We start from the raw sequence: 12664 nt of genomic DNA on the forward strand, positions 1-12664 counted from the left end.
TTACTTATTTTCAACAGAGACAGCACATCCCGTTTCCCACTGTCTAATGCAACCCTACTCTGCTGAAGGACCTCATGACCTCAGGAGTTCTTTCCTCAGGTTGCAGTGAGGTGGAGTACGCCATTGGCAGCTGATTGCGAGGTACAGCTATGCCAGGAGATCTGCTATGTACCACTGGATTGATTTTGTCCCACATGCACAAGAACTATCCAGTTCCTGCAAGAGCTATATTCACTGCATACAATAACCACCCGCAGTGGATGCACTTAAGAAAGAAACACTTCATATTGTTTTATCAGTGATAAAGGTAAAACTCAAAACTAATACTATAACCAGGTTACTAAAGAAGCCCTGATGCAGGAAAGAACCCTGACTTTTCTTTAACTTTTAATATTAAACCTTTACCAGCTTTGAAATACAGTTTTCCAATTCCTACTTTCTGACTGCACCCATCTGAAATTGCTCCTAGTGAGATCTTGGGTCATACTGCATACAAGTACCCACTGCTAGGAGTACCGGAAGAGCTACTTCACGGAAAACAATCCCCACACTTTTCATAACTGAACTACTTTTGAACCACCCCAGTTAATCTGCAGGTTATAATCAACCTTGGCTATTATTTTTACAGGTAAGTGTTAAATTAACCCTTGAGAACACCAGCACTAGCATGGAAAGACACAGCAAGCAACTAGATGGTACAGAAGCTACAGAAGTCACCCTTACTGCTACAGAAGCAAGCTGCATTTATGAGAGCTTTCCTTAGTATTGCAATACTGATGCGTGGACGCGAGAGGGCATTCCTGGCATTTATATTTTGGCTTGGGAAAATGAACTTTTGAGAGCTGCTACCTCTCAGGACATATGAAAAACTGACTACAGGTCAACAGTGCTCTACTTTTATGCCCATGCCTAACAGCATCCATCTTTTCTAAGATAAATGGATTGTAAAAGACAGACATTTCATCACTCAGAAGTAAAAGCTCTTAAGACCTGTGCTTTGTCACTGTATTTTATTACAACAGCTTCGTATTTCACTATCTGTTACTAGGAAAGCAGCAGGAAAGGAACAGGCACTGAGTATTTTTTCAGGAACTGCATTTAAAACCCCCTCCCACAGGCTGCTTCTATATCCCTGTATTTACTGCAGCAGTAAACCTCCACCTCCACTAACTGCTGCCAGCACTATTGGCCATGCTCCTGGGGATACGGCTAGTCCTTCTTCTCTCCTTCCTTCCTTCTCCCTTTTGCAAGTTCTTGATTACTGCTCATTTGCTTTTGAAATAGCTACTTTCTACCAGCAAACTCTCCCCAATAAGTTTATACATTTGGAGGAAGTTCTACTGTCAGCACTCTAACAATGTTTGCTCTACCAATACTTATTTAAAATGTGCCTTCTACATATACTTCCCTTTCCAAGTACTATACAATTCCTTTTTTTCTTGCAGCTTTCCAAAAAAACACACGACTTTGATAAAGTCTGTGCAGCAAAATGCTCCTGCATTTAAATTCCTGCATCAAAAACTCTGCTGGGTTTGCACAGCCCCTTCTACCTCCTTACTCTAATCTGCACAAGGCTTTGTGTTAGCACATTTCAGTTTTTGGGCCATTCCTCTATCTCTCCCCTGTGCAATTTCACTTTCCTCCCCCCCAAGTTTTCCATAAACAAGGGTTTTTGTAGTAAATGCAAACTGCTTCAACCAGTAAGAGGAAACAAAAACCTCTTTACCCAGAGACTTTACCCAGCGCTGCAGATAGCAATCTTTGAAGGCCTGCTTTAATCCTGAGGTCTCACTCAAGAACCTTACCACTGCCCTCTGGTCAGGACCAAGACCTTGCTCCTGGCATGCTGCAGCTCCTGCTTCTCTAAGGTACAAACACGTGTCCCCACTCCAAAACCTTAAGTGTAGTTGAATCCATAGGCCCACAAACCTGATCACTTTTTTTTCCCCACTCCTAAATGCTTACACAACCTTGTTGGTAAGCAGAAGGAACACATTCTATTTAACACAGAGATCCAAAATGCTCCTCCCAATCAAGACTTTTCTCTTCCTCTCTGCAGACCTATTGCTTATACTCAACTGAGATACCTGTGACCAAAGCCTACAGCTTTCTCCCCTGCAACCCAACCAAAATCTTGATATAGATTTCTCCACAGGCCTCCTGCAGCTTCCCACTACACAAAGATCAGTGGGAATTCCACCTGGCAGACCCTGTTAATCTCATCTGATCACACTAGTTTCCTATCACTATCTTTTTTCTTTTTTTTTTTCCTGGCAAGAACTAGGGAGTTTTTCCTGTTCCACAAACCAGCTCCACATGGAATCAGTTTGTGAGCAGCAATTCTGCCATTTTTTGCAAAGCATATGTAATTCCAAGTAGCTGAAAGACTCAGTGCAATGTCTTTAAACAGCGGTAGGCACTTCACAGCTAGAATTGTGCTGCATGTTACTAAGGAGTGATTACATTACACTGCCCTTGTACAGTCAAACATCAGTGGTCAGCCACACTGGGCAACAGATATAGTTCATGTAGCTCACAAGTTATGCATAAGCCACAGTACCAACTATTTTCTCATCAACTTCAGTTTCCTTGAAAATGGAGCTACTGAAGTCGTTCTACACCAAATTCATGCACAGAGTGTTATACAGTAGAGGGCATTAGGATCTTGTGAAAAAGGAAAAGCAGCATGCATGTCACAAAACTCTCAGCCTCAATGCCGTTCTCGCTGCAGACAGACTAGGCCATGGCCTGCCGTACAGAGATGCTGAAGAAAAACTGTAGTATCTTTCCCTGATGCAGAACACAGGAAATTATGACCAGTGTTTTTTCATTCTGTGAAGCTCGAACAAATTTCATCAGTTTAAGGACTCATAATACCTGGGCTTGTAGAATCCCAAACAGACAGTGCTTGTTTTACGGTCTTCCTCTTTCCATTAACTGCAGAAGCAGGATTTAAGCCAAATTTGCAGCACAGTTGGGTAACCACATACTTGAGCTGCACTAGTAAAAGTACAACCAGCAGATCAAGAGGAGTGTTTATTTCCCTCTTTGAAGCACTCAAGATGCCACATGTGGAAAACTATGTTTTATTTTGTTTCTCTCATCAGCTCAGTACAAGAGAGCTCAATAAAGTGCAGCAAGTCCAACAAAGCATCAGAAAGACAATTAAGGGGGCTACGTCTGTTCAGCCTTGAGAGGAAGTATGAGGGAAGAGTCAGAAGCTGTAGCACAGGCAATTTAACTAGATAAGGAAAACAGCTTTCCCAGGTAAGACTGGTCATGTATTGAAAGACATTGCCCAGACTGTGAATTCTCCACCCTTGGAGAAGACCCTGCACAACTGTATCTAAACCTTCTTTAAGCAGCATGCTGGACTACATGAACTCAAGGTTCTTTCCAGCCTAAATGAGGCCTGAAAGTATGACCCTCCACAGTCCTTCCCCTTAGTGTGTTGCACCATGGGCGAATATAGGTGCAACTTGAAAGGACAGATTCAACTGCTGCATGCTCCCACCTTAGAAGTTACCAGCATGAGAGATTAGGCTTTCACTTAACAGCTAGGGTTTTTGTGTGTGGGTTTTTTTTTTTTTTTTGCTTTTACAAATGTGTAATTTTACTAGAATATACAAGGTTAAAATTAGCAGTAGCACAGAAGGCTGCAAATACATATGTTTCTTTTGATGACTTTAAAAAAAGTCAGAATATGATCACCTCTGCCAGATTTGAGCACTCCATTCTCACATTTCATTATTTAACAGAGTTTTTGCATCTTAAAAGCATTTACTGAGATGATTATTGCAGTGTTATAACATGAGCTCTTTTAGTTTTAAGTCTACCATTTGCTTCCCTCCCAGGGGGAGGAGTTCTCCCTGCTTCCGATGACATGGTCTCCACAGCAACATATCCCTGACACCGCACTGAACACAGCCCCGCCGCTGCAGTCCTGCCCTCCACTGCTTCAGGAATGCAGTGGTTAAAAGCTGCACCGAAGAGCTGCAATGTCGGCAGATCTGAATGATTTGTTAGATGAAGTAGAGAATACGCCCCCTAAACACACTCTGGGCTAAAAATGGATAACTCCTTTGTGGAAGAAGTGGCTGCATCACTGGTGAGAGAATTTCTCAGTAGAAAGGTAATTTTGTCTCGATTTTCTCCAGCTAGTACAAATGAGAAGGACACATGAAAAATGTTAGATGTTAAAGATTAAGGAACGTGGGGTGGGACGGGGAGGGACGGACTTCTTCCAGCCTTAGAGCAGCTAGTCCTGAACTGTAATAAGCCTTTAGAGTAAGCATCTGCACTACATTTCCCACAATGCCTATTTATTTCTGAATATGGAAGGCAGCTTCCTCTTTGAGAAAACCTGATTCTTACCCAGATGTGCCCGCAAATACCCAATATTAACTCAATTACCAATCTTGCTATTGCCCTTGGGATACAGAGGTAACTTCCCAGACCAACTAATAACGTAAAAAGACAAAAGGCAGCACTGCTAGAGAAAATGGTAACATGTCTTTTTCTGGTTTTCAGTTATAGCTTAGCAGACAGTAGATTTATCTGGGGGGAAGGAAACAGGGAGAAGGGGAAGAAAGAGGCCACTGTACTTTTCACAAACTTAATGCCATAAAGAAAATCCTTTGTATTGTAAGCGTAGGGAGAGTGGGATGGAGCAGAGGAGAAATACACCTTCACATTTCCAGGTAAAACTGTCTACCTCCTTATATTTTTTACTTCCAATCCTGAGAAAATATTGCTGTTGTTCAGCCTAATCCCCTAGTGTCAGCAATGTTTGCTTATGTCAGAAATTAAATAACCACAATGCTATTAAGCGCTACACAAACCCTACTTTTGTTGTCTGTTTTGCATCCAGTCTCCACATGCACGTTCCCAGTGTTTGCGAACCATGTTTAAACATTTGCTCATTAAATTTCAGATGCAGAACTCATTATTTGCCACTTACTGTCATGTAGGTATGACAGCATGAGAGGCTGAAGTCTGCCAATTCAACTGATTACAAAGATTTTTTCAAATGAAAGACACTTCCATTTCAAAGTTGGATATGTTTAAACATAAAATTGAATAAAAGCATGAAAGCAATAGCAATGCTGTACTGGCAAAACAGACCACAGAGCTTACAACAGTAACTTACACATACACTGCCGCATTTGTTTCATATTGTATACTATGGTGTCAAAATAAGGGGCATGGAAATCCTTTGTGCTTCTGCATGTGTTTCCCCCTCCATCCCAATCCTTCTTTAATACACACCCAAGTCAACTGTGAGAACCATTCTTTACTTGCCACGACTTGTCCACGCATCCCTAGCTCTGAGCCAGGCAAACCATCTGCAGGGAGGGAAAAAAAAAAAATTTATTGTAGCAGGAACACTTCATGCAAAGTACCAAAATATTCTCTCTCAAAAGTGTTCTGACATTGCGCTGCTTGAAGAAGTTTGGGATTTGACCCTGACATTTCACAGGAAATCAGGCTCTCCCCCTAGAAAGTGTCATATCCAGACATTTAGTCTCTGAAGCTGCCATGCATGACTAGATTCTAAACAGCTGAGGAAGTTTGAAGTGTGGTGGACCACAACTGGAATAGGCTTGATGGTGCAAAATTTTCATTCCAGTTTTTTAAAAATTCATACAAGAGATGGAGGCTTTTTTCTTCTTCCAGATAAGAGCAACAACTTTAAGAAGATTCATTCTTAACTGTTCCAATTAATATGATCATTATATTGTCATATAAACCACAACTGGATACTGAGTCACATGAAGACCCCAAACCAGTTTGCTGATTTAATGAAAATCAGACTGATTTCTGACCAGAGACTGACCAGACTAGCCTCAACTCAGGATAAAGCTTTTGAAATTTGTTCCATACAGGCCAAAAGATCAAGTGTATCTGATGTTTAGACTTTGTAACTACAGAAAACAAAACTGTATTTAAGAAAAACTGTATTATCTTGATGGAAAAAAGCAAACTCATTATTTCTGGAATTACATGAACCACAAGACCAGGTACCAGCAGAGGCCTTCATACAGACCATTCAGCCTAACAAAACTCTTAAGCAGACGAAGTTAGCTGCAAGGTGGTTTGTTTTTTCATGTTTGATTATTTCTACTCACAGATAACATCAACACCGTAGGATACAGTTATTTTAAAATCTGTGCACTACAGTAATCCAAGACTGTATGATTATAGTACAGGGTTTTGGGGGGCACTTGTTATTAACGACTGTCATTTTAGTACATCCGTAAGTTTCATATTAGGTTCAACAAAGTCAAGAATAAAAGCTCTGGTAACTAGTTGTACTGTCTTAAGTACCCTAAATCTTACGCTTCTCCTTCTCAGGGTTTGAAGAAAACTATCGCTGCCATGGACCGAGAATTTCCACGTTCGGCACTTAGTATCAATAACAGGAATGAACTTCGAGATGTCCTACATCTACACTCCTTGTACAAACAGAACAAGGTAAGGAAATAGATCTTCCTCTCAAGAACGTGGCAATCATTCTGTGAAACTAGGCCAGACAGATCAAGGCTGTAGTACATATCTAAACTGCACAGAACTCAACCCCATATACACTATTGTATTGCTGTGGATGTACCAACAGATTTCTGGAGTAAAGGAGAGCATAACACTGAGCTAGGATTACATTACAGCTCATGGGACTAAACTGAGAACCTGGCAGTTCATGAACCGTTGTTACAAACAGCATCCTCAACAATAAGCACTTATTAATTTTAACACCTATTCCATTGTTATGGCTAGATTATTCAATTTCAGAAGTATCTCTGTGTGCCTGTTTTCATTTGAGACTTTATACAAGACCTGCAAGATAGGATTACACTTTTACTATGTACTCACTCTTTAAGATAACACAGACCACAATGCTTGATGTCAGGGACATCAGTGGACAATTTCCATTTGGTCCCTAAAAGCAGTCCTGGACATTCATGACTTCAGGAATCACGATTCTTTTGGCAAGCAGCATCTTAATGATAATGCTATCCATTACTATATCATTAAAAAATAATAATAATAAAAAAACCCCTTGCACTCTATTTACATTATTACAGCAGACACTAGCTTTTTTTTTTTTTTTAAAAAAGCTTAATTCCTAGAACCTCATCTTCACAGAACCTATTTTCTCATGTACTACTGAAAAATAGTAAAGTGACGTGTATGTGTGTGTGTGGGGGAAGGTTGTTGCCTTAAAATTAGGAGTTAACTCATGCACATGACTGGAGTTCTAAAATTGATGCTTCTCAGAGTTCTGATAATATGAAACAGAAATACTCAAGTCAGGTGTTGAAAGGAATATATACAGTTCATTCTACACCCTTCTAAAACTGACCAAGTAACACTAGCAAAGGTGTACTCTGGCATAGTTACCACCCTGTGTTTAGCTAAAAGAATGACCAAAAGAGCTTGTTTCATCTGTACCATGCCTACTTGGCTGGTTTAAGAACTGAAACCTTTAAGCTTATGAATTTCCCTGACATCTTCTAGTTTCCTGTACTATTTATACAGTCACATCCAGTATATGCTTGCAAGCAGCTAAACCTAGAAAGCATTAAACATTTTCAGTCACTGTACAGAGTAAGAGGAAATATCCTATCTCAGACTACAGCAAGACTAATGAAAGAGTTTTAATAGTCACCAAGAGTTTTATTTTTCTTCTTGAATAGGCAAAAGAAAATCCACTGAAAACACTTCTTGAAATTATTACTAATTACTTCCTTGAGCATGTCCGGACTTCTAAAACCATAGCCTCAAGTTCTGCTTTGACAAATCCTCAAACTAAGAGCTCATCAGTTCAGCTATCCAACTACTCAGATGAAGAACACGTGCATCGGAGCACCATTATGTCTGATGGGAGCAAAACTGAAGATTACAGGTACATCCTTTTCTCTTTTCCCCATTTAGTCACAACTTTTTTCCAGCTGAAATAGTGTTAAAAGGTTTATCATTTATACCTTCAGCTACACTATTTTTTACTAGTTATGCTAATAACACAAAGCTTAAACTATCGTATTATTAAAATCTCCTACGCAAGCCACCTCTTCAAAAATAGTCCTTTATGCACCTTACCAATTATTGAGACTTGGTCCCAATTACATGATTTGGTCACTGAAGCATACACAAATCTGAGCTTTTATACCTGATTGGAAAATATTCACATCAAAGCACATTCTACTGAAAAACTAACTACCTGCACTCACACAACTGCTATATTCATGCTTTGCATATTTAAAAGCAGGGCAGACTATCTTAAATTCAGTATTGCTACAAATACAGATTAGTTCCATCCTGAAATTTATCTGAAAAAAATGTGTAGTCAAGTCTTTCCATTGTGTTTCTTAGTGTCTCATGGTGGAATAATAGTCCTAGCTGTGCTTTAATAGAAAGCTTTTAAAATGGGCATTTATAGGACTCTATCAGCACAAAAAAAAGGAGTCAGCTTCCCAGCTTTGACTTTCACATAATTTATCTAATTTTAATCCTCATCCTAAACACAGCGTACTCAAACTAGCTACTTCTGAGCATTAAAGCTTGCAAAAACCCAGCAAGTCCTTCCTTATAGGGAAAGAAAGCCAAGACTTTTTAAGTTGAAATAATCATTTGAGAAGTAATCCTTAAAAAGAAGGGAGTACAGAAGAAGAGCAGGCCGTTTCTCTTTTTTCAGATATGATTTCAGTATGTTCCTGGTGCTCTTCTCTCTCCTCGTGTCTGATGCTCTCCCACCTCACGCTGCCTCAGAGCTCAGGCCTGCCTCGTTTTCCTCCCCTGCCCTACAAGACACAGCAGCTGCCCCAGTCCCCTTGCAGTGCCTGTAGCCCCCACAGACCTTTTTCACTCGGGCAAAGAGCTTTCACACACCGAGGAAGCCCCTAACACCCCTCTCTGACACCTAATAGCGGCACCCAGCACACCGAACACAGCACGTCAAACGCACCAACACCCCCCTCAAAATGGCGCCTTCCCCCGGCCCACAGCTAAATATAGTCCGGAGGGCGCATGCGTATTGGCAGAATAGGCGTGAAAAGGGGAGGGGGCGGCAAGGCGAGTGCTGGGTTGCTGGCCCAGAGAGGCCCTCACTACTCAGGAAGTGGCGCCGTAAGGGGCCGCTCTGCCTCACGCTTAAGGATACTCTATGTTTTTTAATCCTCCACAGAGCGGGACAGACAAGCGCAGCGTGTGGGTGGGCGCCGCTCCTCGCAGGCGGGCGGCCGCCACGCGCGGAAAGTCCGCACGCAGCCGCTCCGCACGCACCTGACGCACCTGCGCCCGCAGACGGAGGGGCAGAGTGAAGCCGCGGGCGCAGAAGCGGCCCGCGCGGGCGAGGGGAGGCCCGGCGCTGCGGGGAGGCGGCGCGCGGCGGTGGCGTCGCCGTTCCCGCTGCGAGGCGTTTTCCTCGGGAGCCCGCGCGAGGGGAGAGGGGAGGGCCAAAAGTGCCAGGTTACAGCAAAGTGGGAGCGTGAAAGGAAGAAATATCTGACGGTTTGGGGCAGAAAAGCTTAGGGGGCAAAATCCAGTGTTGATGTGCAGGTTTCCTCTTAAAGCCGGTGTGATTTTACACCGATTTTCACAACTTCTCAAGCACTACGCTCACGGTTGGCAAGGCCGAAGACGATTGGAGCTGCAAGGAAGGAAAGGGGGCCAAGCGGGTGTAAAATAGGCTGGTTGTGGCAGGACGGGGGATTCAGGGTTTCAGATTCCGTCCTGGCGTAAACCAGGACAACTCTTTTATTTATAATGGTGCTTTTTAATTTTAACGCCAGCTGAGAATCCAATCCTGCAAACACAAATTTATCGAGAAAACTTTCCTCTCAAATCTGCCGGTGGCTCTATGCACTGAGAACGTGCTTGCCATATACATACCTGCTCCCATTCTTAAAGTCCGAGCTTTGGTTTCTCTTTCTGGGTACGTTTAAGCATATTCTGAGCAAGACAGGTAAGGAAGTCTGTGTTGGAGCCCCACATTCATCAAGGGTAAAGGAAGACAGAGGCAAGCACATCCTGGACAGGTGGCTTCATTTATTCCTTGGATCAGGTCTCATGGTAGCCGTGCAATTTGACAGCACTTCTGACCCACAGTGTGGCAAGAGGAAGAAGCCACAAGGCTGCTGTAATGAGGAATATTGTGCTTTCCGGGCCGCCTATCCAATTCCTTTTATTGGCCATGAAATAAATCAGTTGAGAGAAACACCACGGCAGAAGTGTGGTTCTGTGATCCTCCTCACTATTTCAGCCCTCTCGGGCCAAGGGGAAATTAGGCATTACTGTGTCAAGCAACCAGTGCCTGAAATTAGTTTTTATTTCAACTACCAGGATAATTTTTAACAGTGCTGGCAGGAGTGGAGACTGTACAGGCCAATAATTAGATAGATTCAGTTTGCCAGTTCCTTACTAAAAAGTACAACTTTCATCTCTGTCCTTTTAGCTGACCACCTTATGTTTTTTGAAATCCTCTAACTTAAAATGGCCCCTATGTTGACACATGTTGCCCTTTGGCAACAAGGAGTTATGTGGTCCTAGGTCAGGAATAACAGTCCTCAGATTTTCTAATGCTCGCAGAGATTGATCATCTTTGCCTTGGTTTACACATGAGGCCTATCTTCATAGCACAGGACATGATCCTTTGAAAAAAAATTAACTGGTTAAATAAAAGGAATATTTTTGTGATATGAGATACTTCAACTCATGGAATTGTTTTACTATGGAACAGGATAGAGAAAACTGTCCTACAATAAAAAAACAAAGATTAGGAGATGGTTATCTTGACGCTATAATTTTTGGGTTCCCGAAAATATAAATTACGTTTGTAAGATGACAGGAAATAGGTCTCAATGAAGTGGGAACAAGTCAATGTAAGAACTTCCATTTAATAGTGATCTAATGTTATGCAGCCATTGAAAGAGATCCTGATGAAGAAAATCGAATTCTGAATGGTTTCTAACAGGATATATTAACAAGGCACAAATGAATTTTTTTAGTATGAACATGATTTGTAGAAGGTTATTTTTGAGAAAAAAATCCTGATAGTGTTATGCAGAAAGAATCAGAGATCCAGATGAATCATGCTTGCATTTCAGAAAAGCTTGTTTATAGAATTATATATGTGTAGGAAAGTAGATGCAAAGAGTGACTTATATAAACATTGAAAAGGTCAAATGTCAGCAATGTAGCAACCTATTATCATGGAAAAGACCAAATATAAATGAACCTGTTTGATCTAAAATAGATGTTCCACATCAGAACAAAGCATGAAAGGGGTCAGCAGAGTCAGTCTAAGTTATATGATAACACAGGATGTTAGCAAAAATGTTAAAACGGTTTTCAAATTGCCAATCACGCAGATGGAGAAGGAATGGGAATTGTTCTTGATGGCCGCTTAGAAACTATCTGATATGCTATATATGATTTGCTTTTTCTGTTATGGTATTGTATGTATCAAAAAAGTAAGCATAAGATTAAAGTATTACACATACTATAACTAATTGCAAGACATAATGATGAAATTGAAAGTGTCCTGAAGACCTGTAGATAGATGTTTAAGTGAAAAGTGATCATGTTTGAGTACCATCAATAGATAACAAGGGACTTAACTTGAAAACAGTGCTTTAATTAGACAAGCAGCTGTTTTTCTTGGTTTCATTGTGTATTATTTTGCTGTTTGAAGTTTTGCTTCTTTTTCTCACTTGTAGATATGATGTCGAGGATCCTCTAGATAAAATCCTTCCATCCAGAAAACATCAGCACAAAAGTGAAAAATGCCACACAGGGACAATACACAACAGCCACTCACTCTCTGATGGGGATAAAAAATTAGAAGATAGTCGGGAAGATTTAAAAGCAACACCGAGTTCTGAGGAGCTGAAAGGCACAGTGAAGGAAAAGCAAAGGTCCAGGTCTGGTCTCCTTGTCAGAGGAATGATGGCTGGACCAAGAGCAAGCTCACCAGAGGTGATTTCCAACACTTACAAAATATCAGGCTTGACCATAGATTTTATATATAAACTGCTGCAATAAAATCATTTGCAAATAATATTAAAATGACTTCTGCATGTTAACTCATTAAATCTGCAGTCTGTAAATATGCGGTAAGTTAGGGCAGTGATTCTGGTTACTTTAGAAATTAAAACTCTTTCAGAAACAACCACTAGGAACAACATATGAACTACCCTCAGCAAATCTGTGATCTTTAGTTAAAGAATGCCTTTATAAATTTGTTTTTCATTTTTGGTATCTCATATCTCTTGACAGCTGAGATTTTCCATTTTCCTCAGGAAATTGCTTTTTTACTTTAGCAGTATCTGCAGCTCCTAAAGTTTTCCTAGATACGAGTATCTGATTTCCTCAGACTTCTCTGAAACCCACATTTAATCAGTAGGAGTTTGTGGTTCAAAAACTACTCTCAGTTAAGAAATGTTTTTGTTTTTTACAATTCTCCATCAATAAGTGTTTGAGAAACAATTCCAAAATTCATTCCTCTTTTTTTCCTTCATGCTGCTTTTATATAAACAGAAACTTTCCCTGTGTAAATTTACACTTATAGAAATGAGAAACTGAGACATTTTAAGCATGTAATTTGGATAATTCTGAAGAGAATATGGAAGTTAAGTGGATTAACTGGATTTTTCTAAATGTCTTTTAT

At 40.8% G+C, this 12664-nt stretch overlaps 1 protein-coding gene across 1 annotated transcript in view; it reads left to right on the forward strand.

Annotated features, from left to right (window-relative positions):
* The first annotated feature begins 3965 nt into the window (after positions 1-3965).
* MINDY4 (MINDY lysine 48 deubiquitinase 4) overlaps positions 3966-12664 on the forward strand; it is a 92861-nt gene continuing 84162 nt past the window's right edge. The window contains exons 1-4 of the mRNA XM_013953024.2: positions 3966-4132; positions 6355-6474; positions 7695-7903; positions 11715-11973. Of these exons, the coding sequence (XP_013808478.2) occupies positions 4070-4132; positions 6355-6474; positions 7695-7903; positions 11715-11973 (651 nt within the window). The 5' untranslated portion in view covers positions 3966-4069. The remainder of the gene's footprint in view (positions 4133-6354; positions 6475-7694; positions 7904-11714; positions 11974-12664) is intronic.

Source organism: Apteryx mantelli, chromosome 2 (genome assembly GCF_036417845.1).
Source record: "Apteryx mantelli isolate bAptMan1 chromosome 2, bAptMan1.hap1, whole genome shotgun sequence".
In the NCBI taxonomy this organism is placed as follows: domain Eukaryota; kingdom Metazoa; phylum Chordata; class Aves; order Apterygiformes; family Apterygidae; genus Apteryx; species Apteryx mantelli.